Below are 27,549 nucleotides of genomic sequence, written 5' to 3'. Positions count from 1 at the left end.
TGGTGCAAAGCTTTTCGCTGTAACGGTCCATCAAATCCACTGCATTCGCCCTTAACATTATTGCGCATACCTCTGCAGGGTGCAGTGGCTGGGAACTGGATCTGGAAATGAATCGTTCCCAGTACGAAAAAAATCCCTGCCTGCTTTGAAGTCCAGTGTGTCGCGCTGTCGAGATATTAACGCAACTGGTGTGCGATTTGCGACCATGATGCTCTGGTAGTTGGACGCGCGATCAATAGACTTAAAGCCACTTTACTCGTCCACTACCAAAACACGAGCCAACTGCTCCGCCGCCCATCCGTCGCTACCGTCGACGGCTGCTCAGCCTTGGCCGCGTTGCCCGTCGGTCGGTGACCTTGCTCAGCGTGGCCAGCCCGCCTGTGACGTCACAGCGCGCGCTATCGACCGGCGGCAGCGGCCATTCGACTTTGGCCCCGGCTCGACTGCCGCCGCCTCGCGCGCAGGCGCGCTGCGTGCGCGCCCAGCGTCAGGGGAGTGCTGCGGTCTGCGGGTGGGGGCTCGTCCCGTCTGTGGCGTGCAGTTGCGCGCGACTGGTGCTGGGAGGGGGTGTGTGAGGGACTGTGGTCGGAAGTCGCGGAACTCTCCACCCGGGTGCCGCCCCAGTGGACTGTCGTGGCGTCAGGGACTGGGAAAGTGCAGACAGCGGGCAGCTGGGGCCAGGCGGCGACTCGCCGACGGGGCTTCGTGTGTCTACTGGGTAAAGGTAAGAAGTCTGGTATGCTGGCAGGTTTGCGCAAGCCGACTCGACATCATTCATCCAGGATTGCGGATGTAGGCAGAGGAATGAGCGTATGCCTAATGCGGTATATGTATATGTCTATGTCTTCCCATAGGGCCTCATGGAGTCTGCTGGTCACAATAATGTTGTAACTTGGTACCCCATTGTTGATCTGTCTTGTATTCGTTGTCCTACGGGCAGGGGCTGGTTCAGGGTGTTGCTTAGTGAGGAACCACGTACCTTTCTTGTTCCGACAGTGGTGTGGGTAGTGTGGCAGCCAGACGTTAACAACAGGGACGTTATATCGGATGCTTTTCGTGAATGGTTTTGTGCTCAAACCACTCGCTAAAAGGAGCTTGCGTTTCCGTAATCCCGACATCCAAAGCAGGCCGACCCAGATCATGGGACGATTTTACTCCCCGACCTTGTCAGACAACGCTGCGGAATGTGCCCTCCATCGCTCCAACGCGGCCGCACGGGCCATAATGTCCCGTTTGCCTCGCCAGAAGACGGGGGCAGTGTAACGCATCCGGCCCCCGGCGCGCACTCAGTGCCTACGCATTCTGTATTGCAGGCGGGTCACTTCCGCGGGACAACGTGACCTCTGAGAGTACAGCACGCCATGCAATATTTATTTCCGAGCCGAGAACCTTCACTCACTAGCGTCAGAAAACGGCCAATCCTTAACGGCCAAGCCTGCATTAGAGGATGTCAGTTAAACCCACTTCTCGTCTGCACGCAGACAGTGGCCGACGCCTTATTCCAGCGATATCAAAACTTTTCCTCCGGCCCATCGCGCATAGCTTTCTCCCTCACTGCCTTGGGCAAGAAATCATAAGGGAATGCTTCTAATCAAGAACATAAAACTGGTAATATTTCTTCGTCCTGAAAGGTCTTCTAGTCGCGAGGGTTGGTTTCTAGCATACATCATGAGTTTTTTTTCGTGTGAAGCGTTTTCAACACTGATAAATTTTTCAGATTCCGTGCTCCGTAAAAGGAATACGAAGGCTATCTTTTTCGTTTTGATATTGCTAACTTCACTGCAGCCGTTTACCCCACAATCTCATAGTTTCGCGCCAAGTGACATTTTTCGGTTGGTGGCTCATGGGGCAGGAACTGAAGGGAAAGGCGGGTCAGGCTCTTGTGAAGTTCACGGGCCTGGCGTTTTCCCCTTCCCTCAGGGCCCCCAGGTACCTCTCAAGATACCTGGGGGGACCTGGGGGGACTGTCTCAAGGGGCCATGACCCAGTGCCATCCCTTCTCCCTGGATCCGCCCCTGCTTACAATACCTTTGGGAGATTGAGGAACCGGTAAGGGAGGGTAGAGTGTTGGAGGCTGTCATTTCAAAAGGAAATGTCACAAAAGGTAATGCCACTCATAGCTGTAGCCACGTTTCTGAGATGGGGGGAGGGGGCTAGGATCAAGAATAGAATTGTCAAACGGAGATCTAACAACCTGATCGAAAAAATTGCATGTTGCATGGGAAACTGGAAATAGGCAGACTTTACTGGAAACATGTGAGTCTGGAGATATCAGTGCTTGAAAATTGGGAGGGGCATGTCTCCCCTCCCCCTTCCGTGGCTACATCCATGATGCCTCTTGAGGCCGGTAAAATATTTGTTTCAGAGCCTGGGTCGTTGTTGCCTTTTCCGCCCATGGCCAAAGGCCAACGGTGAAAAGTTTTACGACTGAGGTACTGACCAATTATTCCAGACTAAATCTGGTATAATCTTTATGAGCGCGTTGTTCGTGTAGAGCAGCAATAGCGGTAGACATTACCAGATTATCTGGGTTATGGCATTCCGTAACCGGGTCCACTGAAGCAAATGTTTTGCCCATGCAATGGACATTCTTTTCGGATTCCATCTGTAGCAAATTACTGTTGGGTTGTGAAGTGGTGGACAAAAATGAACTTCAAGTACTTCATTACAGTGGTGTGGTCTCTTATGCATTTGGGGGGAGGTCAGTCCTCCATCATGGGTTTCAACCCCCCAACTTTTCCAAGAAAGTGGGCGAAATCCGGGAAGAAACCTGTTTGTTTGCCAAGTTTTGGTGGCAGGCGGGCTCATTTTTACTGTTCAGCCCCCCTCACCCAGCTCATTTTGCGGAACTACGCCCCTGGTTTATACGTCTCCGGTACCTCTTTTTGAACGTTGTGTGAAAAAAATATCCTGGCAAAAGGTATGTTTCGGCGGGCGGAAAACAGACTAATACACTTAATACACTTGGTTATCAGACCAAAAACCTTCTACTACAAACCCGCGCACATTTTAGTTAAAAACGCACATCATATTGTAAACATTATTTTGGCCTTATATACTCATGTGCTACGGAAAGAAATTAGCAGAATTAAGAAGACAATGTTCATTGCTGCTGATTTCAAGGTTTCACAGTGTCGTATATTTTGAGGTAAGTGAGTTCCGGTACTAAATAGCATCGAGTGGCATGTAGAGGCTCCAACTTTCCAAGGTTTAGCCATAAATGCTCAGAGGCGATTACGACGAAAGGCTGGAGCCGCTTAGTATGCAAGGGGTGGGGGATGGGGGGCATACGGGACGACTATTAGGACGTTTATCTCGGTTCACATGCTACCTTACGTGCCGTGAACCCCGTTTGTCACCTTCCACGCCTCCGTCCTATAGGCTTGAACATGGGTTGTGAAGCTTTACGGGAACTGAAAAAGATGTAGAATGGTGCTTGGCTCAAGAGGCGCTTTGCAAGTTAGGTACTGTGCTGTCGAGTCTCTCTTTGCGGGCCGGTGCTTGGTGTTAACGTTCGTGGTAAACAAGATGGGTTTTAACCCATGCTTGTTTATTGTTAGACATGTGATAGGCGCCATCGTTTGATATTCACCGTACAGCCACCGGACCAAACGCTAGTGCACCGAGTTTTGGTGCAGATTCCCCAGTCACACCAGATGCGATGTGCGATCGCCTACCTCGGTAGGCATAGGTGAAACGGTCCCATTGAGCTGCAGGAAACCGTTTAAAAAGCGTGTTCCACATTTGGATGGGATTTTGAACTGAAATAGTCACATTGAGCATCATTCGGTGCGGATCACAGCCCTGCCCTTCTTCACAGCCCTGCGAAGATGTGCAGATCTTTTTGGGAAGACTATTTCAAAGTCACCCAGGGATCCATGACGTCATAATAACGTCATTGAAATCTTGCCGTTCCATTGACCATGCGGCAATCAAGGCAAAGAAAAACATAACTGCCGAATCGTTCATATCTGGCGTTTGTGAGCACGATTTCCATACATAACGACCGTCAATTGGCTTTCAATCAATGCTGTACAAGATAGCGACAACGTAATCAAACAATGGCGTATTAAGGAGCATATTTACCCCCAAAAAAGGTGCTGGCTCGAATAGTCTTTTCCACTAAAAACAACAACATACCAATAGTTTTAGATGAACTCATTTAATCGCATCTGATGCTTGCTTCAACACCTTCCCCACCGTGGAAGACTCCCTTTAAGTGGTGACCTTAAGGTACGCCACGTACGCGCACGATTTGGCAAGCCCTGTGACGTTGGCCAGCAGTCGCGACCTGCGTGGTCGGCTCGATCCTGAAGATGGGCGGCCAGGCAGCAGGACAGCGCCACGATGGTCTCCCACTGAGGCCTCAGAGGAGCCGGTGCGCAACAGCGGCGCCAGGGGTGCGGACATGACCGGGGTAAACAGCCCCTATGGTTGTTCTGCCAGCAAGGGAGATCCTAGACGATTTATTTAGTTCATCGGCCGAGACAGCCCCTCCCTCTCCCCCTGTTTCAGTGGACGTAGGTCATTTTATTAAACCAACGAATGTACGCGTTTTGAGAAATGACTGTTGCAACTTTTTTGAATGTTCTAAGTTCCATACTGTCATGCGCTCTCAGATCCTCTCAGTGCAGAATGTAGACCTTGGGGAAGGTATGGACCCCAGCAGAATGCGAAACTCAGTCCACAGGAGACCCGCCGATAGGTGTTGTTTTGAAGTTGACAGCTTAGTGTCTTGGCGTCAACGGCACACATGCCCCTGGCCCACGTGGCTCTACTTACATACAGCCCCACCTACTTCGGCTTGAAATCCGCGTATCAAGCTGCGGGGATCCGAGCGGTCGAGTGCTGCCTCAGCTCATCACGCTCCCGCCGGGTCCTCCGATTGGACGGACCCGCCTCAGGCGACGACCTGAGCGGTGACGGCACGCCCAGCGGCACGCCCAGCCGTCCGGGGCGCGTCGAACAGATGTTAACCGCGATTAGGTGTGTGAACTGGTCAAAGTGCACGCCCGATCAGGGAGGTGCGCGGTGGTGAAATGACAAACCGTGCTGGTAATTCTTAGGTGGACAGTGTTATCCACATTGTTTTGGAAGCTCAACAGGCACGTCGGATTGAAATACTCTTTCATGGCCGCGGTTTCCTTACGTACAGTGTACGTTATGTAGATACGTTTATGGATGGTTCTCAGAACTCCCATGTGGCGGGTGGTAGCGAGCGGATCGCGAGGCGTTTTGAGAGCGTGCGGATGGAGATCTCGGCGAAAGGGAGAGTGCAAATCGGACACTACTTTATCGCTGTCGGCCAGCCGTCTACCGCCGTCGTCGTGTGCTTATGGGCAAGTCCAGGAAGGAAAACTCATGTCGTATCGTCTGTACGGTCACAGCCTCAGATGTTTTTAGAAGAGACGTCAGCCAGGATGGTTGTTTTCTTCGTGATAGATGAAGTCGAAGAGTATCTAAAAACGTTTTGTGTCATGGAAAGTGCGGGGAAAGTTGTCCACGCATCATATTCTTGAGACCGAAAAGGTGCAGTGGTCCTCGGAAGCCGCTGGTTCTCGCCATCAATTGAAATTATGAGGACAATGTCCGCAGCAGCTTCGATCTTTTGCACATTTCAGCAGGCCGTGCCAGAGATCTGTTGAAACCGGAGGTTGGAGACTGTTGGCTGACGCGTGCGTTTCGTCTTCACGATAATGCGCCATTAATGTCGTGTTTGGTTTGTGTGTACCTTGCACCAAGGCTATCTAACGTTGGATAGCCGTGACGTTGAACGTTGGATAGGCGTGACGCCTTGAACGTTGGATAGCCGTGAGCGTGAGTGACCTGAAGTCCAGTTCGCACTTAAGCACAGTTATATACGACCCCTAAGCTAGCAAACTTATGAAAAAGCTAATTAAAATCAGATTTAGTACGACGTATTTCAGACCAGAGGACGCTCATGCGTATGCGAGTGCATCGAACAAGTGTCTGCTACACTTGTCGGCCCTGCATTCGCCAATATTAGGTGCCGACAAGATGATGATAACGTGCAACGGTTGTGTTATGTCCGATAACGATGGTGCCCGATCATTTGCATATTGCTAGAAACGTCCTCCTGCATTTATCAAGAGGAATCCGTTAATTTGATCACATATCTTAAGTTCCAGTTCGAAGCACCGAGTGTGGATTACAAACGGATTTACTGCTGTATTTTACTCACCGAGGCCGCGTTTTGTTTTGACACAGACGTGTCTGCGTTAAACGGTTGTCCGCGAATCTCAAGAACATGTGTTCCAAATATCGCCTTGTGGACTGCAAGTACACAATTTAGACTATACGTTTTACATTTCTTACTTGTTGAGATCTTTGCTGTGTCAGCCTGCCTATCCGTGAACACCAAGATCATCCGATGAGGTAGGTGCAGAGGTCAAAGTTTACTCTGGAAGTACCGGGTAAAGATCACGAGCGGAGATCGCATTCTCGCTGCGCATATCTTGATCGTTTGATCCGGCGAACAAAGGCCGCTCTTCTCCGACGGTCGTCGCCGCCGGACCCGGTGGGGCCGATCGGGCGAGCCCAGGTCGAGCCGACAGCGGCGCGGCGGCCGAGGTGGCGCGACAGAGCTGCCCTCTGACACGCACCGTTCGCAGGCGGCGGCGGCGGCGGCGGCGGCGGCGCAGCGGCCCGGTGCGTGCCACAGCGGAGCGAGCGCAGCCCCCGGCCATGGCGTGTGTCTGCCGACCCTGGGAGTTCAGCGTGGCCTGCGAGCTGGCGGCCGGCGAGAAGGCCTGCGTGGTCGGCTCTGCCCCGCAGCTGGGCAGCTGGCAGCTGAACGGCGCCGTCGAGCTGCAGCTGACGGAGCTCACTGAGGAGCGAGCGTACACCAACGGCGCCAGCAACGGCAGCCAGCAACGGCAGCAGCAACGGCACCGCTAATGGCTGCACCGAGACCAGAGTGTGAGTACGAACTGTCACCGAGCTTGGCGTGCATGTCAGATGTGCTATAGGTGCATTACATTGTGAACTGCTTGCTCGCATTCTGACTTTGTTTAAGACGCCGGCATCAATCGCTAGCGTCCTCAACACAACTCGCAAGCCCGTTATTATTAAAAATGTTTTATGTTCCATGGCCGACAGGACCCATTAACTATTACACGCGTCATCCAGCACATGTTAAGTAGTTGCCCTAATTGTACGTAATAACTTGCCGTAGGTGGTCATCCACCACCAGAGTGTAAGGCCTGAACTTTGGCCGGTTAAGGCTTGATAAGCGTATATGATACGGATACTTTTTCAGTCAACAGCTGTAATTTTGTGGTTACCAGTCCATGAGATACCCGAGCAAATGCCTAAGGATATATGAGGTGGTTGTTTCGCTACTCCATCCGCAAAGTGTAATGCTCGACTTGGTCCCCGACTCTGATCCACAGCAAATAGATCTGATCCAAAAATGCCTGCGTACAATGCCGCCAACAGTTCATAACAATTTGCTTGGTTTGACCGGAGGAAATGAATGTTTAAATTGGACACCCGTTCGTATCTATACTCGTGTGCTTCCAACTCGGACCAGATCTTACTTTGTTTGAGGCTGTCGTAGCGTATTTGGGTCAATGACGGCGTAATCGTAAAATTACAGCGCGTCGGCTGTAATGACCGTCCTCGGCTATTGTGAGACGTATAGCCGAGGGAACGTGACGGGGGGGGGGGGGGGAGGGCGGGGTGGAACGGAACGGATGTGCCTGAGGGCTGGTAGCCGGGACGGGGCTGAGGGTGTGGCAGGTGGGGGACGGGCCTGAGGGAGTGTTGCGCGGAGAGTGCAGCCGCCGGTCTACGTCCGCCTGCTGGCTGGAGCTGCCTCTCGAGTCGCCGCGCCGGGCAGGCGGAGGCGGGAACTGTGCACCTGGTGCATGCGACAACGTTACGCTTACGTAATATGCTGGACTGGGAGGCCTGCACGGCCTTGGGGCTGCTCGTGGAACGGTACTCCGCCTTACGCCTACTGGCCGGCCTCCTCTCATGCCGCGTTGGGCAATCGGCTGTCGCATTCCGGGCGAATCTCGCCGATTGAGTAAACGTGGTGGCCATGGGAGGGAATGGTATGAGGGGATGATAGCCGTGAGTGATAGTGCCATGTTCCTGGTGAGCTGGATTTCGTGATCGTGGTTTCTTCGAAATTGTCAGCCTGCTTCTATGCAAGACATGTTGATGATGACTTCTGCAGTCTTGGTGTTTACGTGACGGCGGGGCCTTTTTAATGTCAACGACGCTACTCCGCAAACATTCGCCATGCGAGGTGTCGTGGTCCCTGAACAGATGCTGTTTGCCTCCCCGGTGATACACGTGGTCGTCGGCGGGTTGTCTCAGACCGAACCGGTGCTTGTTTTGAGCGGGAAAGGTGGCGCTCTGCTGGATTTATTTCGATATCCGATTTTGTGTACGGCTGTGAATTAAATAGAGATAGCGGCACACAAGGCAAAGTGTGTCTAGATTAGAAACACAATAGAGAAAGCTGTGCTCAGGACGCATTAGAGAGTGTTCTTGTGAGGAGCATCGAAAAAGAAATTGTAATTATGTTGACATTTTCCCTTGTCCATAAACCGAAAGGCGTCTTAAAAAGCTTACGTGGATATATATTTTCCTTTCCGCACAATACGTTAAGTCTGGCAACGAAAGGAGAAAACTGGCGCGTGTACTTTGATGAGTGGATTTATGATATGGTGGCAGCAGCACGAAGATATGCCTGACCGTTTGACGCAATTCTCTCACAGAGGCCACGGTCAGAGTTGTAACTGGCGCACGGCTTGATATGAACATATCAAATCAAAATAGGCTGAAAATGACATAGCCACAAACAGGCGATGGACATTGTGTATTTCATGTCCTAAGCAGGAGGATATCATCGCCTTGCACGTTTCTTACATTAGTCTAATGGAACACAGTGGTATTCCCACGGGCTATGCGGCATTTCATGATGGCGGACTCAAGTCAAAGCTTTCACTGACAGTCCAGTTTAGTATCCCGCAGTTACGCGAAATGTGCTGCGTGGCGTAAAGCGACTCGCTGGCTCTTAATTTTTATGTGATCATCCCAGGTTTTATGTTAACACTCGTTCCCGCACATATTATAATACGTGTAACAAATTTGATGCAGAGGATGTGCCCCCGGAGATAACTGTATGCGTACGCCCCTGGATATTACTTCTAGTAATTCTAGTTCGAAGTGGGATTTTAGATTAGTCTAGACGTTATTGCACCAGAACTGCACATCATATGCATTGTATTTAGGCGGGCTCGTCCAATGCTGTTGTATGGAATGTATGCAACGCAAGCAGCTGAATAACCAACATGTTTCACAACTGTATATCATTATGTGATGAAGAAGTGCCACTAATGACTTCTGTGTTGACAGGCCAGTTTCCAAGGCAACGGTGACGCTTCGTACCGACCAGGATGTGCACTACCGCTACTGCGTGTGTGTCGTGCTCAACATCGACGGCGACCGCAAGATGGTAGTCCGTCGCTGGGAGACGGACATCGCGCCCCGGAAGCTGTCCACTTCCGGTACGCCCCCGGGGAGGGAAAGCAGTCCGTGGCGTGTGGGCCCGGCTGCAGGGCCAGAGCAATGTCATTGCATTGGTCGCGAGGAGAGCTGGCGTTCGGCCAGAGCAGGTGACGATGTGTGTTGGCTTGAAACAGCAGCAATACCTCTCGGCGGGGCACCAAACGACCGTCCAAAGGTCCGCTGTTGACTGTACTGGTGACCGACTCTCACTACCGAGCGTCGCATGCCCGGGCACCAAACGGCCGTCCAAAGGTCCGCTGTTGGCTGTACTGGTGACCGACTCACCGCCGAGCGTCGCGTGCCCGGGCACCAAACGGCCGTCCAAAGGTCCGCTGTTGGCTGTACTGGTGACCGACTCACCGCCGAGCGTCGCGTGCCCGGGCACCAAACGGCCGTCCAAAGGTCCGCTGTTGGCTGGTCTGGTGACCGACCCTGACCGCCGATCGTCGCATCCAGCCACCGGACGCTGGCCCCACTGTCTGTGGCACGCACCCCTCCCTGTCTCACCGAGTCTGGCACTTTGGTGCGCGGTCGCCCGCGCCCGTGCCGAAGCCTCACCGCTTGCGCTTTGCAGTGCTGGAGGACGTGACGCGCTGCAGTTCGGTGGAACACTTCGGCTGCATCACCCCAATGCCGCACGTGGACCGCGGCTGGCTCAATGTCGAGTCGGTGGTGCAGCTCAAGCTGTACAACAACCCCGTCGAACTGTGGAAAAAGCGCCAAAGAAAGGTGAGTCAAACGCTGGGTGCCTTTCGTTGTCCATACGAAGTCACCAATGGCACGACCAGTTAATCACCCGGCGATACGTAATTACACTGGAACAACTGGGTATTGTTTCGTATAAAATGAACAGCAGCATGTCAATATCGACATTTATAACAAAAACTACACCCAAAGGACTGAATGCAGGAGCGTTTTCACATAAGTGACATATAAGAAGTATCTGTACCAACGGCATGTCGTGGTTGTTGGGCTGGATGATGAGGGGCTGTTGGCAGGAAACCAGTCCGTGACACAAGAAATTTGGTTCGAATAAAGCATGCCTGCGAGGATGGGCCTTCTCCTGTGAATGTAACCTCGAATACGCCTGTCTATTTTCCGACACCCGCTCCGCCTCTCCCAGCCCTGTTCTGATCAACAGCCATACTGGCACGTCGCGCGTCTTGTGCGCAGTTCCTCCCCATAAATCATCAGATGCATCGACTCAATTGAGATGTGAAAAATAGCGCCCTTCCTGTGGCAGCCAGCTGTTACGTCACACCATCACGCCGGTGACGCTGGGTGGTGCCGACACAGGAAGTGAAGCAAAGCTGGGGGGGGGGGGGGGCTGAACGATGTACAGTGGGGACCTGAATGGCCGGTAGCGGTGGATGTTCATTTCCACGAGCAGCTGCGTCCCTCCAACCCAACTCTTCCATCTTGAACAGTAACCGGAATGCACATGAAAAGAAAGCGGCGAAAGCTGTGTTCCCACCCTCTATAATTTTCACCGCCGCTGCGATTATATGTTTCATTAGGAATGGTTACGAACTGTTTATGTGGTTGGCGTTGGGTTCGGAGAACCTGCTAAGCAGAGCTTGTTCGGTGTAGTCTAAACCCATCGTCTAAGTAGTGTCGGTCCAGTTCATCGGATGAGTAGCCTTTTCTCTCCGAGGGAAGGCTGGGAGCTTTATGCCGTGCAATGGAACTACGCGGCCGCTCCGGGCCGAGTCGACGTTCAGTGGCGGGCTGCCAGTCGGCCTTTCCGTGTCATTCGGGTCAACTGTTGCTCTGCTTGTGTGAATCGTGCCCAACGCCGTTGAATTATTTCAAGTCCAGCGTATCTCCCTTGGACAACAGAGGCGACATTTCGCCGTTATGGTTTTCCATGGAAGCGCTTGATAAGTGAGTAAAGCTTTATTGACGGGAATGGCTCCGAACGGACTTCGCCTCGCGTCGAACGCATTTTCTGGCAACACACATGCATCGTCGACACCACCCAGTGTAAAGTCCTTGACCTCCAACCTGACGTTCAGTCGGTTGGCGCGCGCCCGTCGCAGACGCGTGTCCCGCAGAAGCGCCGGGAGCTCCCGGCGGGGGACGGGCGCGCGGTCAACATCGCCCGCCGCTACAGCGCCCTCTGTTGTCGCGATCGGCCCGACGGCCTCATGCGATTCGCTTGCAGCAACGGATTCGCCACGACAGTGTTGGTAGCACAGCGCAGATTCGAAACGTGGACGGCCGCCAGTCGGCCCGGCGCGTCGGTGGGCATGTCCTTCAGCACGCGCATCCCACGGCCCAGTGTTTCCTGCAGCTGTGTGGAGGCCGCAGACGTTCCGGCACCGAGCGGTAACACAGCTGTCGCCGACCTGCCTGACACCCACTGTCACGCTACGGCTGGCGGGGTGATTGTGGTGCAGGCGCGATTCGGTTGGTGTGTGTCATTCGTTACGATGTCATAGTATTTTACTAAGCTGCGTTCACCGAGTGTCGCAACATGGTTGTATTTGTTGTTTGCCTCAGTGCTGAGGGACACGTTTCCCAGGTGTGCCAGAGTGAGATTTGGTCTTCCCCAACATTGGCCGAAGGGACACGCTTTCACGCCCTTTCCGTTAAAACACAACTGGGTGCAAGATTTTGCCGCATATCCTAATGTTCCCACCGCTCCCGATTTCCGGACATTTTCCAAGGGAGCTAAGGGGATCAATTTTATCTCCTCCTTGCACTGCATCCGTACACACGCTTGAAGCGTGTGTGATGAGCACGCCCTTTGGCTTTGGCGACAGCTGCTGTTCGGCCCGGCGTCGATAAGCACCGACTGGGAGTCACGGGAGACAACTTCTGACTGACTGCGCCTTTCTGGATAGACAAACACATCATGGCGCCATCTGAGCTGGCGCCATGCCACAGCAGCCCCACGTGCACCGTTCTGGGGAGACAAACACATCATGGCGCCATCTGAGCTGGCGCCGCGCCACAGCGGCCCCACACCCAACGAACCCACTGTGGCCTCGCCCAGCTGGCACGTCAGCAAGCGGTCTAGTGAACCAGCGTGCGCTGGGTCCAAGCCGCTGGCAGACCAGACATGGCGCATGCCATCGGTACACCGACTACGCCGGCCGCGCTATTGGACGCGCCGCGGGCTCGGCGAGCGGGCGCTCCGCGGCCGCCCCACTCCGCTGGCGTCCCGCCGGTGGTATGTCGGCCGCCTCGTCGTTGGCTCCGCCGCCGGGCCGCCCCCCCCCCCCCCCCGTGGCCGACCCCCTCCCTCCCCGCCTGTTGCTGAGGAGAGGTATGTGGCGGCTGTCCCCGCGTCATGTGAGGAGGGGAGGAGAGAGGGGGGAATCAGGCGTGCCCTGGCGCCGGCGCCGGGCGGTCGTGACCACTCCGACATAGCGCGGTCAGTGGTGACCATTCCGACATGGCGCCGGGCAGGCGTGACCACTCCGACATGGCGCCGGGCGGGGGTAACCACTCCGACACGATGTCTGCACAGGAAGGGGAAACTACTCCTACACGATGCCTGCGCCGGCAGGGGTGACCACTTCGACATGACGTCGGGCAGCGGTAACCACTGCGACATGGTGCTATGTAGGTACAAGCGTCGACAGAGGGAAGGCGAACTGATGGTGCGTCCACCGTTATACCACACGTTTAACTGGATACGTCTCCTCATAGCTCTCAGACTAAGCCATGCAGAAAGAATTCGTGTTTCCTATTACGCAGCGTAACCAGCTGACGTAAGCCATCCCTCTTGCTGTGCGACGTTGCTCAGCATTTTGGGTGTGATATCTGCCGTTGGGGTAGCTGTACGCTCCTGAGGGCATGCTTTTTTAAATAGTACAAATAACAACAGCAATGTAGCGGCCGATAATGTACTTCATACGGAGGTCCGGTCCATTGTTCCAACTTAACCGACACAGCTCTCATAATCGTTGAGCACAGAACGAAATCTGTCAGCGTAAATGCCCTCGGGAAGGCCAGAGCCGTCATGGAAGCTGGCCTCGGACAACGTGTACCACAGACTGGTTATCGAAGTGGAGAAAATTATAAACGTAAAAATGACTTCAGAACACGAGCATGCCTCCGCGATGCGTCATCTGCGTGGTTTGTGCAGACCCGCTGCGGGTTGCCAGTTCTCCAGAATGGCTCGAAACGTGCTCTCTTTTCTACGGATCGTCGCGGGCCGGCCCGACGTGGTCCGATCTCCGGCCACTCGGTCCCAGCGGATACATTCTGGAAACACGGCCGGTCTCGGCAGTAGCCTTCGAAAACTGCGGCTCGGCTTGGGAGCAGACGGCAGCTATCTTGGTGCAAAAGTCTTGCGTCATGGCATTTGTCAGATCTATGTCACGCGACCTTGTGGCCCCTTGGTTGCAAACTTTGGCCGGAGCTGGGAGCCTGTCGCTAGCGCGAAAACGTGCCGCCGTCGACCGATGAGGCAATCAGGCCTCTTTGGACCCCGCCCCGGCATATGTTTGACGTTTCGCTGCGGCTGCAGTCTGGTATGTGTGTTCGTCGGGGTCATGGACTTTAGAGCCGGGCGTGGCAGTATCAGCGCTTTAAACGGAAGTCGCCGGCTGACATTCCGTTTAGTTGGTAATCATCGTTGGCCTTGTAAAACGGATCACCCTGGGATAGTAATGTGATGTTCATTAACGTGAATATCCCTTGAGCACCGGTGAATGTCTTGCAGCGCATTTTCGAGCAACACCTGTTATTTATATGTGCTGCTTATTTGTGTTAAAAATATATGGTAATGTCGCCAATGTGTGGGTGACGCGATCTGGTTTTCAGTACCGCATCAAGGTAACGCCGGTGAACCTGGAGAAGAAGATGCTGCAGGAGCCCCTGCTGACCGGCGAGGAGAGCTCCGAGATGGACATGCAAACCCTGCGCGGCGGCGCTATGTGGCCCATCATGGAACTGGCTGTGAGTACCGGCCGCGCCATCCCTCACAAAGCACGCGGCGGCGCAGCTCTCACTGGGGAGAGAGCGGCTGAGGAGGAGGAGGGGGGGGGGGGGAAGGGGTGGACAGACGGAGCACGCGAAGACGTCACTCGGCTTGGCGCGGGGCGCTGAGAACGCTTGCTCAGCGCTGACCCGCGGGGGGCGGAGGGTGCGGGCCGCTCTGTGCCGGCGCGGCTGAACAGACAGGCCGTGTCCCGCTACACCGGCCTCGTCATCACGGAGCGACGGGCGGACCGTGTGACGGCTGGGCGGAGCAGGCCGGGATCCAAGCTGTCGCTGTGTGGTGTCGGTACATCAGCCTGGGGACAGCGGGCTGCCGGCGCCACCAGCTGTGTGTGGGAGCGAGCCCTGGCAGCGCTTGCCGTCAGGTCACCTGACGGGGCGATGAGCCGGACGCAGCAACCTTGGTCCTGGTCCAAGTTGCCGCCGCCTCGGGCCCTCCAATCCGGCTCGCCGCGCTGACGGCCTGTCTGGGGATCACCGCTAATTTAGGCGGGTCCGGACGGCGGCTGGCTCTGAACTCCGCGTGACCGAGAACAGCACCGTTCCTGTGTTACGTTGGCTGTTATTTGTATGCTGGGATACACGTATAACATCCACATGAGATGTAACATCGTGGACCAAATTGTTTTGGATGTTTTTTTGGCTATGCCTAATAAGTGCCTGTTTGACATGTTTAGAGAGTGCCGTTCATCCGCCCGAAAATACCGTTAGAGGAACCAAGGTCACGTATTATGTGTGAGTTATGTAGGTTGTCAGAAATATTGTCAAAAAGACATCTGCACAATTAATCGTTTTAATTTAGTGGACGTGTGCTGCTGGAACTAGATATTGGTGCGTCCGGAAGCCGCAATCTCACCGTGATTACGATTTCACATCGAGTTCCTGCTGTTGGCAGTTCGACAATTAGTCAGATACCAAGGCGCAAACGTTTCACATCACTTACGGAGGTTGCAACGCTGCCACGGCACATATGTGCCACAAAGTAACCCCAGATACCTGTATGCCTGTTTATTATTCGTCGCCAAACAAGCCACGCGTGATTGTAAGCTTTTTGTGACGGTGGTGAGATGTACCAAAACGGGTCGTAGTAGATAGCCGCAGCCATTTGGGCTGTGTGCTGGTGTTGGATCGGTGCGGCAGACTGACAGGAGCGCGACGCGACTGACCCGCCGTCCTCCCCGAAGGTGATGCAGGAGGGCGAGACGTCCTTTAAGCACCAGGGGCAGTTCGGCCGCGAGTACTTGGCCGACGACTTCTTCACCTTCCAGTGTCAGATGCTGAAGCCGGACACGATCGTGAGTGTGACACGGGCGGCGCGCCGCAGCTCCGCCCCGCCGACGCCTGTGTCGGTGCACCGTCCGTCGCCTGTGTCCGTCCCTGGTGGGGTTTGGTCAGTCTCAGGGCGTCTCGCCGCTGTTGGGCCGCGGCGGAGGACTGGAGCGACCTGCCGCTCTGCCCGCGCCGGTCTGATACGGCGGCGGAAGCGGCGCACCTATGTCAGTGCGGCGGCGGAGGTGGCGCACCCGTGGCCGCGCGGCGGCGAACGAGACCCTGTTGCCGGCAGGGGAGGTGCGGACGCTGTCGGGCGCGAGCGGGTGCAGGCTGTTGTTGTGCTCCGTACGCGGCGAGGCGGCTGTCTGGACGGGCGCTAACGGCGTTGTTTCGATTTTCGCAGAGATCCAGGTGCGGTCGGTTGCACGCAAGTCTCCTTTTCCTAATATCGCGCTTTGGCAGCACGGTGCAGTGAGGCTGCGGGCCGACTGAGAGCGCCAGCTGGAGCGGCGGGTGGTCGGACGCAGCGGCTGACCTGAGCCTCCTCCGATCCGACGGCGACCGGTCCCAACAAGACTGGCGACCGCGCTGTGACGCTCCAAGCCCTCGCGCCGCGAGAGGCGCGTGTGGCTGGGCCGGGCCAGGGCGCCGGACGATACTGGTGTGCGGGGTGCAGGGCGTCCGCTTTGGTTAATGCGCGGACGCGCCGCCCCACGCTGTTGAGTCTTGATCGACTCGGTGGTGGAGCACTGTGCCACTGAGCCAGCGGAAGCCAGATGTGTCTGAGTTGGCGCCACTAGGTAAGGACCTGAGGGAGCCGGACGGCTGTCGGGCGTGGGCTCGCTGCCGGGTCCACGGTGCGCTTTGAGATGCTGTGGTTGACGTGACTCTGTGCTGTCTCTCTGACGCCGCTCAGGGTGCTGGGCTACGCTTGTGATTGGCGGTTTACTGTTGGTCAGTCGGAACGACGGCAAAAATCATGTTCTGCCTGCGCTCGTGTTTCGCACCACACAGGCATTGCTCTAACTTTCCAGGCGCCCGTTGCTCCACCGCTGTGCCCGTTTCAGCTGTTTTGTGATATGCCACATGACCGCATCTGCGCAAACGACCATTTTTATTGATACACCCGTAAGCTCTAACAATCACTGATCCACCACTGTCATTCCCATGTTTTGCAGCCCACCAGAGACTCATGCGGATGTGTGTGTAAAGCTTGGGGTTACAAACTGGTACTTCGCTGCCGCAGATGCGGTGTCGTGCGTGGTAATGGTGGGCATGCAGTGCTGTAGTGTTCTGTCTTAGCGTTAAACGCGGCTGCAAAAAGGATTTCTCACTACCGTATGTACATTTACGTCATTTAGAAAGAAGGAGAGTACGTCACCAAGCTGTGGAATGGATACTTTCAATGGCGTATCAGGATCATTGGTCTGCTTTCAAGCAACGGGGTAAACGCCACCGGTTCGAAGCATGACTTTCGATGATGCTACGCAGCTACGTTTTCAAGTTTGAGCGATTGGCATTGCGTCATCTTTGATTTGTTCACAGTACATGCCTTCTGGGTTAGAATAGACAATCCTAACGAAGCTGTCGTTCTTCACACTTCAACTGGTACAGCGAACTGGTGACACTCGCAGCCGTCCGTCCGCTATGCTTCCCGATAGCTTGCGTCTTCTGCTCGCTCGGCCTTTCAGCGTCGACTTGCACGTGAGCAAACACCAGACCACTCCTTTGTCGGTTGGGCGCGGCCGGGCTCGCCGTAATTCTCGACAGGTTCCCGCCTACCCGGACTGGTGCACGTGCGGACCGGCTCGTCACGATCAGCTTGGAAGGAGTTTTCTTAGATGCATGTGGAGATTGCCCAAACAACATGTGCTTGTTCTTGAGCGCATCCCGTGTAGTTCATAGCCGACTTTGTCAACCTCAACTTGAGGCTGCCACCCATGGATGTCCTAGACCGACGCTGCTAAAAGCCAGCCGTCTTCAGAAATTCTAAGCTGCCTTCAGCTGCAAATCCAGCTGTTTCACCACCAACAGCTCATCACTGACATCACGGGTCGGTGATTTAACACGCCACTGGATGTGCTGCAGCTTCCCCATGGGCTGGTGCTTTGCCGTGGGAGAGATTTGCGGGCTGACCGCTGGCACCGCGGCTCCGCCGTCGGTCAGGGTGTTCACCGTAAAAAACACGATATTTCCATTACCGAAAGTCCATCTTCAATAGACTTCACGTGATCGATTAGCACCGTGTTTTCGTGGGCTGCCTTGTTACTGCTTCACGCGTTATTCTGCCCAACAAGGTCGGCTGTCGTCAATATTTGTCTGGGAGGGCTTGACAGAGATCGTTGGTTATCCGACAGAGACGACACTGGATGTGGAGTCGGAACCAAAGCATGCGCAGTCGCTAATAGCTGACGACGCTGCGGCCGTCATTTCTTCGATTGTTTCGTTTGGCTCCTCGGTTTTTCTTGGATTTCTGCTTAGAGCGGCCTCAGACCTCGGTGCGTCCGTTGTCTCCTCCAGCCGGCTCATGACATCTTCCACCTTTACGGATGGCATCAGCATCCTAGTGATTCGTGTGTGCAGCTCTCGGGGCCGCTGGTCTGGCTGGCTGCTGGTCCTGCTTCTGATCTAATTGCTGCCTTACGTCCTGGGATTGCTGGTCTAAGAGATGCGTAACGCCCTGAGACTATTGATTCGTTTTTTTCCATCTTCTCGGTCTGCTAATCGATCGTCTGGATCAGGCTGGTTAAACTGCGACCGATAGGGGCCGTACGCGGCATACCGCAATGTATCCGGTCCGGGTCTCGCTCAGCAGGTGGGACGTCAACGTCTCGTGGCTTACCTTCAGTTCTGCAGTGGCATCGGACGTGGTGTCCTCCACCGGACGTCTGGTGACTCACCTTCAGTTCCGCGGTGGCATCGGGCGCGGTGTCCTCCACTGGACGTCTGGTGGCTCACCTTCAGTTCTGCAGTGGCATCGGGCGCGGTGTCCACCGGACGTCCGGTGGCTCACCTTCAGTTCTGCAGTGGCATCGGGCGCGGTGTCCTCCACCGGACGTCTGGTGGCTCACCTTCAGTTCTGCAGTGGCATCGGGCGCGGTGTCCTCCACCGGACGTCTGGTGGCTCACCTTCAGTTCTGCAGTGGCATCGGGCGCGGTGTCCTCCACCGTACGTCTGGTGACTCACCTTCAGTTCTGCAGTGGCATCGGGCGCGGTGTCCTCCACCGGACGTCTGGTGGCTCACCTTCAGTTCTGCAGTGGCATCGGGCGCGGCGTCCTCCACCGTACGTCTGGTGACTCACCTTCAGTTCTGCAGTGGCATCGGGCGCGGTGTCCTCCACCGTACGTCTGGTGGCTCACCTTCAGTTCTGCAGTGGCATCGGGCGCGGTGTCCTCCACCGTACGTCTGGTGGCTCACCTTCAGTTCTGCAGTGGCATCGGGCGCGGTGTCCTCCACCGTACGTCTGGTGGCTCACCTTCAGTTCTGCAGTGGCATCGGGCGCGGTGTCCTCCACCGTACGTCTGGTGGCTCACCTTCAGTTCTGCAGTGGCATCGGGCGCGGTGTCCTCCACCGTACGTCTGGTGGCTCACCTTCAGTTCTGCAGTGGCATCGGGCGCGGTGTCCTCCACCGTACGTCTGTTGACTCACCTTCAGTTCTGCAGTGGCATCGGGCGCGGCGTCCTCCACCGGACATCTGGTGGCTTACCTTCAGTTCTCCGGTGGCATCGGGCGCGGTGTCCTCCACCGCACATCTGGTGACTCACCTTCAGTTCTGCAGTGGCATCGGGCGCGGTGTCCTCCACCGGACGTCTGGTGGCTCACCTTCAGTTCTGCAGTGGCATCGGGCGCGGTGTCCTCCACCGTACGTCTGGTGACTCACCTTCAGTTCTGCAGTGGCATCGGGCGCGGTGTCCTCCACCGGACGTCTGGTGGCTCACCCTTCAGGCTGCATGGCATCGGGCGCGGCGTCCTCCACCGTACGTCTGGTGACTCACCTTCAGTTCTGCAGTGGCATCGGGCGCGGTGTCCTCCACCGTACGTCTGGTGACTCACCTTCAGTTCCGCAGTGGCATCGGGCGCGGCGTCCTCCACCGGACATCTGGTGACTCACCTTCAGTTCTGCAGTGGCATCGGGCGCGGTGTCCTCCACCGGACACCTGGTGGCTCACCTTCAGTTCTGCAGTGGCATCGGGCGCGGCGTCCTCCACCGTACGTCTGGTGGCTCACCTTCAGTTCTGCAGTGGCATCGGGCACGGGTGTTCGCGGAACGCGTCTCCGTGGCGTTATCCCGTCCAGCCACATGCGCTAGAACGGAAGCGTTTCGACGACGGCCCGTTCCGTCTCCTGGTACGGAGATCTTGTCTGGCTTCTGCGATCCGATAGCTTCAGTTGCGGGGCAGATCGCCCCCTGTGTGGCCGATGCCACGCGCTGGCGTGTGTGGGTTCTGTGGATCCACATTACAGTCAAAGGCGTTAATTGGATGCAGGTTTTGATAGTGAGGACAGCAGAAAGTCCAGCCGAAATTGTTACTCTTCGCATTGTAACAGACACGCATCCTCCCTCAAGTGGCGTCGGTCCCACTCACAGGCGTCTCTTTGCTATGGTTAGTGGTAGCTTACTGGTACTTCTAGGCGTGCCACCACCCATTTAAAAGTGGATTGAATTTCACACCTTTTTCGCATTCGTCCGACGCCACCCCTCACGGCCGCACTTCCAGGCAAATCGTCTATTCTCTTGGTTCGCAGATATGGCCGTCGACAGCTTGCGACCGCCCGACCGCGACCAAACTCGCCGGGGACGAGGGTATTTCAGAGCCCCGAAATGTCACATCGCAGCCTCGCACGCAGATCACGCGTGGGGCGGCTTGTCCGCCCCAGCCGTTTGGAACAACGTGGCCGTTCCATCGGAGGGTGTGATGCTTTGAGCCGCCTGTGTGTGAGCCTGTCTCGCGGTCGGACCTCCGTGGGATGGCCCGACTGTGCGGTGATCTGAGCGACGGTGTCCGGCCCGCTCGGCGGTCCCTGCCTCGCTGACCGGTGCCGTCCTGTGCAGGCCTACATGGTGGACCTTTACTCGGCGACGGTGGCCGAGGACGGCACGGCTGAGCACATCGGCTTCTGCCACATCCTGCCCAAGAACCTGAAGCTGACCACCGGCATCATCACCCTGCCCATCACCGGCACCAACCACCAGCCCATCGGACAGCTGACAGGTACGTCACAGACAAGCTGGCACCAATCCGTCGGACAGCTGACAGGTCTGTACACCGCTGACACAGCCGGCACCAACCCGTCGGACAGCTGCATCTGTCTTTGGACAGCTGACAGGTCTGGTCAAAGTGCATCCATAATGATGTTGTCGCACACTGCGCAATGTGCTGCGTGGTGGCGCTGTTCGGTATGAACGGGGATCGTTGTTTGATTGGGATCCTGTCTGATACCCAATATTGTGTCCCGCGTAAGCTTCATGAAGCCAGCTCGAAATTAGTTCATCACATCGGGAGAATGGACGACAAGCTGATCGATCACGCGAAGTTTTGATCGATCACTTATGTTTGGATGAGCGGTGGACCATCTCGTGCGCACTCCAGTCACGGACACCCTTGCTGGGATGTGCCTGCATGCACGGCGATTGAAGGGACGCCATCGGGTCAACAAGGTGCTGCGCTTCGCATCGCTGTGGGCGGCGCCGGCTGGTGCCCGCGCGCGCCGCTGGGGCTAACACGCTGCCGTGACCGGTGCCACAGTGGACTACCTGATGGTGCGTCCCATGACCGAGATGAAGTGTCGCATGGAGAGCTCGTTCTCCCGCTACTGGCGCGCCACCTGGCGGGGCCTGGACGTCGGACACCGCGGCGCCGGCAGCTCCTTCACGCACAAGTAGGCCGCCGCCGGATCCGCGCCGCGCGCGGCCGGACTGGTCGTGGGGTGGTTGACATCCCCAGCCCCGCTCCGCGCTGTAGGGTGTCAGGTGGTGCTGTCAACGAGGATATTAGTCATCTTCGTCATGTTCTAATGCCTGTAGATTGCCGGCAACAATGCAAACTAGAGCTTGCGGGAGTTGTGTGTCTTTGTACTTTGCTTGTCACCGTGATCTCGGTGGCAATCTAGCTAGCACTCATACGTGCAGGATATTACAAGATGGGTAGCGATTATGCATAGCCCGTCTGTGTACAAGCTATATTTGGCACCTAGCCACGACCTTGGAGACAGTGACGAGGGAAGACGTCCCGTTGGTATCGTATGCCGGTGGTATCCCGGTAAGAACGAAACCGCTGCACGTGCAGTGACAGGCCCTAGGCTTCTGGGCTGTGCCCATAATGCGTTATATGAGCCCTCACATGCCGGACTGTTGACGTAACAGGATGCGTCTTGAGCCATTGCTGGCCGATACAGGGGTGTCGCCGCTAATACGCGTCGTTCCGCTGCAGGTCGGAGGTGTGCGCCAACATCCGGGAGAACACGATCGCCTCTCTGAAGCAGGCGATCGAACACGGTGCCGACTTCGTGGAGTTCGACATCCAGCTCAGCAAGGATCTAACGCCGATCATCTACCACGACTTCCACGTGGGCATCGCGCTGCGCAAGAAAGACATCGTCGAGGACCACCACCTGCTGACGGTGCCGCTCAAGGACCTGGAGTACAGCCAGCTGCGGCAGCTGCAGGTGGGCTGCGGGGGACGTGGCGTGGGGCTCTCGTTCCAAGGGCAGGTCTTGGGCAGTGGTAGTGGTGGTGTACGGAGCAAATGATGGGTCGTAGATTCTGCTTCGCAAGGCTGGTGATGACGTTTTAATCAAATCGAAAACTCGTGCGGGAAATGCATGCATGCGCTTTAGGAAGGCCAATTGGCCGTGCAAGCGTGGTCAAATGGCAGTTCTCTAAATCACGAGCCTCCGATGGATGCCTCGGATAAGATGATGCAGGGGAGTGTGGGCTGCTATACGGAGTAGGCATCTCGATCTACGCGATGTCATGCAGAGATGCATGACCGTCGTCGAATCATTCGCAGGTGTACAACATCGAGGAGGGCAAAATGGGCTCCTTGCATCTAGAGAATGATACGACGGAGGACAGCCAGCCGTTTCCCACTCTTCAGCTGGCCATGGAAACACTGGACCCACACGTGGGCTTCAACATTGAGATCAAGTGGACTATGCAGCTACAGGTGGGGGAGTAGTAGCTACAGAAGTGACGTGTGCTGTCCTGAGCCTTTCGGGTTTCCAGATTTGGCATTGTATTTGGTTGACTGTTAATGATTACCAAAGTCGCATTGTTCAGTAAAATGATATTCGTAACAGAGACGTGCCAGCACACGGATTCTGACGTCCGAGGAAGTGAGGACAACGGGCATTCTATGAAATGTAGCACTTACTGCAGGTTGACGATGCTCTGAGGGCGTTGCCAGCCCGGTATCGTGACTTGTGATACAGGATTCCAACAGCGGTCCGTTCCTTGTTCCAGGACGGCTCATTCGAGCTGTACCACCCGTTCGAGCTGAACAGCTACATCGACAACATCCTGAAGGTTGTGCTGACCTACTCGGGCACGCGCAAGATCATCTTCTCCTGCTTCCACCCGGACATCTGCACGATGCTGCGCCTGAAGCAGAACCGGTTCCCGGTGCTGTTCCTGACGCAGGGCGAGACGAACCAGTGGCCGCCGTACCTGGACACGCGCACCCAGACGCTCGAGATGTCGCTGCTGTTCGCACGCTCCGCCCAGATCCTGGTGAGTGGTCACGCTGCGTTGCCTTCCGAACAAGCACTGCAGGCGATCGTGACATCTTCTGGAGCTGGCTGTGATGTTTTTTTCTGAAATATGTTTACCTCTGAGGAGCTGGTAATGTGATACGGCATTATCGCTACGTGCTGCATGCCGGCTGCCCTTGAGTCTGTGATGTGTGCAGTGGACGGGTTGGGGCTTCGATGCAGCGGGAATGCTGTGGCCTGGATGAATCCGATCCAGTTAGACGACTGGTGTGATCGTTATTTAAAAGATCCTCGAAGTCTGGGGCAACATGACCGCGGAATATGTGTTGTGTTTGCGGCTGATCTAATTATACAAATGGTCGAAGTGCATGACTCATGACGTGCCGGCGGTCCACGCAGCCGTCTGGTGTCGTATGTCCTCAGGGATTCAGCGGCCATCGTAGTCCATAATTGCTGGCGGTGTGTGTCGGTGTGTCTGCAGTCTCGCAGTCTATGATTGCTGGCGGTGTGTGTGTGTGTGTGTGGCGATGTGTCTATAGTTTTTCAGTCTATGACTGCTGACGGTGTGTGGCGGTGTGTCTGCAGTCTCGTAGTCTATGATTGCTGGCGGTGTGGCGGTGTGTCTGCAGTCTCCTGGTCTATGATTGCTGGCGGTGTGTGACGGTGTGTCTGCAGTCTGGCAGTCCGTGACCGGTGGCGCCATGGTGCTCAGCAATCGGCATGACCTGCGACCGATGGCGGCGTGCCCAATCCTCGCAGCCTGTCACTGAAGCGGTCAGACTGGGCGATAGTCGTCGTGTGTGACTCGCTGCAGTGTCGGGTATCATCGCCGTTGGTGATCGCTGCTCACGTTCTGTCCGCAGGGCGTGAACGTGTTCTCGGGTGTGCTGCTGAAGCAGCCGGAGTTCGTCAAGCACGCGCAGGCGCAGGGTCTCATAGTCTTCTGCTGGGGTGACGACAACGCCAACGTGGAGACGATCCGCTACCTCAAGTCGGTGGGATGCGACGCCATCATCTACGACCGCATGGACAAGTACTGCACCAAGGACAACAAGGAGTCCATCTTCCTGATGGAGTCGAGGCAGGCGCGCGCCATGTCGCTGGGCGGCGCGGACGCGATAAGCGACGGTTCTGACGCGTCCTCCGACACGGCCACCGAGTCGTGCCACGGCCAGCCCACCGGCCTGGTTTGCTGTCCGCCGGCCGAGGCCGAGCAGGACAGCTAGCCGCCGCCGCCGGCACGTGCGTGGTGCGGCGGCGCAGAGCCAGCGGCGCGGCGTTGCGCCCGGCACTGAACGGCGCGGCCGAGGGCCCGTGAAGTGCCTGAAGAGCGACAGGGTTCTGGGGACGTGCCGGGGGAGGATCACGGCAGGTGCCCTGGAACGCGCAGACGATGACTTCAGATACCCTGGACTCCTTTACGTAAGACGTGATGAGGACGACGTTCGGTGTCCCGCAACGCACTGAGAATGACGTCATATCGCCCGGAACGTCTCGAAGATCACGTCTAGTCATCCGGGACATGTCACAAAGATGACCTCAGACTGCGTGGGACGTGCCGCTGATGACGTCAGACCATCTTGGCGTACCGGAAAGAACTCGACGTCCCTTGGGTCGTGACCCCACTCAGGTGGCATGTTCGGCGCCCATATATTCAGGTATCCCTCTCTAGCGTGACGCGTGCACCGCACCCTGGTTTGGCCTCGGGTCGGGTCTCGCCGGCGCCACTGGACCCGTGTGATCGACTCCGCCGCTTATCAGCGGGTACACCCTCGACCGGCTGGTATCTGGCCGCGCCGCGTCCCTCCCAACATGGGAGTTGTCCTACACCAAATGGATATGTTGAGTGACGTGTTGAAGATCGAAGGGGGTTGAAGGTAGTTTTTTTGCGCAGTACGCAAGCGTTAAGCGATAACATTTATCGTTTTCTGCGTGGAGTGTGCGCTGATACTGTCGTATTGTTAAGCTGTAAAAGACATGCCAATATTGACGGTGGTAATTTAAATTCGCTGATAGCAATCGGAGTGATATTGTACGCTATATATTACGTACCTAAAATCTTCCGATGTGCTGACTGAGTGAAGAACGAGCCCAGTCTCATGCCCACGGTTTGCCAAGTTTATGGTTCGGACTGTTTTTTTTTTTAGCAATGTTCGAAATGTTTGCGAAAGGTAAAGGACGCCCGTACATGTCATTTGTGAAGTAACGAGAACCCCATGAGTGCGACTTGCACGCGCTAGTTAAGTTCAGACTAAGAAGAACCGCCATTAAGTGTTGAATACAAAAATAGAAGTTCTGATGTTTTTTTACCTTTTTGAATTATTATGGCGTATCATTTTTGCGCTGAGAAGGTATTGGAATTCTCTCCTTAACGGAGCTGAACTCTCGCTCGGAAGTTGAGAACACTTACCCGCGACAAATGCACGCTTTTCATAAGGCTTGGGCCCGAGACTACTACAAGAGGCCCACAGGTCTAAGCAGAGCCTATTCAACCTGTCATTGCTGAAGAGAAGTCCAATCCCGCGCCATTGAAGACGGGAATCCTAAGGAGTAACGGGAGAGTTCTGAAAGATCGTTTGTAGTCCAGGAGGGTTCCCATGGCGGTGGCTGGCCATCTGTTTAGCTGAAAGGGCAGCGCCCCCTGCCTCTGTGCCCTGCAGGCTGTGGGATGTACGTCAGCCTGGGGAAGGGTGGTCACTTTATTGAAAGGTTATCACGGCGCAGCTGTGTTTTATTGCAGGGGGGCAACTAATGCATGAAGCGTGTTCGAATTTTGTACAAATATCCAACATCTGCCATGGTGCCCATCTTGAAAAGGGCGCACTTTTAGAATATGTATGTATATCACAAATAAACTCAATGGACACATGGGATAACCGTTGGCGAATCCACCGCACCGTTTTAAAATTATTTATGTGCGAGCGAAGAGAGTGAAACTGTGCTCCTTTGGTAGCATCAAGGACCCTCACAGGGTGTCTTTATGAAAGGTCGATCCAGTCGTGTAAAAAACAAAATGCTTGAAGCGCGAAGCTTGAACTCTGAATTCGTATTCGTCACGTACCTCGAAAATGACGTATTTCTAGAATACTTGCTCAAACCACAAATTACTGAAGTGATCACCTCTATGGAGAAAATGTGACCGTTTTAAAATGTCGCATAGTCCATTGTCAACTTGCGCGTCAAGCATAGTCAAGTACTGTCAAGTCAGCTTACGCGTTTGATAGCGCTGGTGTAGGGCCTTAAACTGCATGTGCAAACGACACCCAAACACTGGAACATCATTCGGTGGCCTTGTCATTTATGTGATATGATCCTAACCGGTCATTTTATTAAAATGCGAGCGGAAGCTCTACTCGTGGAAAAAATCAATGCTATCAACATTTAAAGACCTGCATTCGGTTCTGCCGAGGCACAGGCGGTGATTAGGGCGCATTTTTCTGAAAAAAGGCTTCTAGTAACCCCACAATATACTTTGAGGCAAGGGTAGTGGAAATACGGCACCGGTTAACAATTTTTTTAGTTAGGTGCGGGAATTCAAAACTGGGCTTCACAGGCCTTGTCAGGCTGTCTAACGGCACCTGACCATAGGTTCGCAAGCAGGTAGTCTACTGTTCGAATATTTTGCGTGACCATCTTACGGCACCTCTTTGAAAGAAGCGAGGGCGCTCTGCTCTTATGCCTACAGTGAGATTTGAAAAAAGTGTCGGCGCTGTATTTTAAGGAAGTATTCCCCTATTGAAAGGCTGTATAGCAGCTATACATATCATCTAAAAGTAAGGAAATATTCCTTCGAAATGACTTACGTTACATTTAGTTTGTGCATGCAAGGTAGTTGCTATAGCCTATGAAGCCAAAGCTATTGAGATTTCTGGTGAAACGTTATCATTGTTCGATCATGATAAGGGCAACGCTTTACAATCGTTCCGATAAATACATCAAGTGCACTAGAGAGATACCGTGAAGAGAACCTTGTAAAGCATTGCCCACTATTTCATTTAGAAGATCATTTCAGTTCAACGATCGTCATCGCTGGCGATGCATGCCTCGGGATACTTCGGAACCACCTTG

General features: G+C 55.1%; 1 protein-coding gene across 1 annotated transcript; it reads left to right on the top strand.

The window, feature by feature from the left end:
- Positions 1-456: 456 nt before the first annotated feature.
- LOC119099782 (glycerophosphocholine phosphodiesterase GPCPD1) lies at positions 457-25,777 on the top strand. Its single transcript, XM_037222853.1, has 12 exons — positions 457-724; positions 6,633-6,939; positions 9,391-9,542; positions 10,118-10,272; positions 14,320-14,454; positions 15,681-15,791; positions 20,825-20,984; positions 21,519-21,651; positions 22,203-22,437; positions 22,782-22,937; positions 23,234-23,500; positions 24,345-25,777. The coding sequence occupies exons 3-12, from the start codon at positions 9,488-9,490 to the stop codon at positions 24,705-24,707; spliced, it is 1,770 nt and encodes a 589-aa protein (XP_037078748.1). The 5' UTR covers positions 457-724; positions 6,633-6,939; positions 9,391-9,487; the 3' UTR covers positions 24,708-25,777.
- The last annotated feature ends 1,772 nt before the right edge of the window (positions 25,778-27,549 follow it).

Source organism: Pollicipes pollicipes, unplaced genomic scaffold (assembly GCF_011947565.3).
Source record: "Pollicipes pollicipes isolate AB1234 unplaced genomic scaffold, Ppol_2.1 Scaffold_4881;HRSCAF=5763_pilon_pilon_pilon, whole genome shotgun sequence".
NCBI classification, from domain to species: domain Eukaryota; kingdom Metazoa; phylum Arthropoda; class Thecostraca; order Pollicipedomorpha; family Pollicipedidae; genus Pollicipes; species Pollicipes pollicipes.
Note: the sequence above shows the minus strand (reverse complement) of the source record. Positions and strands in the feature narration are given on the sequence as shown.

Coding starts and splice junctions, on each gene's coding strand:
- LOC119099782 (XM_037222853.1), top strand. CDS start 9,488: ATGGTAGTCCGTCGCTGGGAGACGGACATCGCGCCCCGGAAGCTGTCC. Junction 10,273..14,319: donor GGAAAAAGCGCCAAAGAAAG/GTGAGTCAAACG, acceptor TCTGGTTTTCAG/TACCGCATCAAGGTAACGCC. Junction 21,652..22,202: donor GGCAGCTCCTTCACGCACAA/GTAGGCCGCCGC, acceptor GTTCCGCTGCAG/GTCGGAGGTGTGCGCCAACA.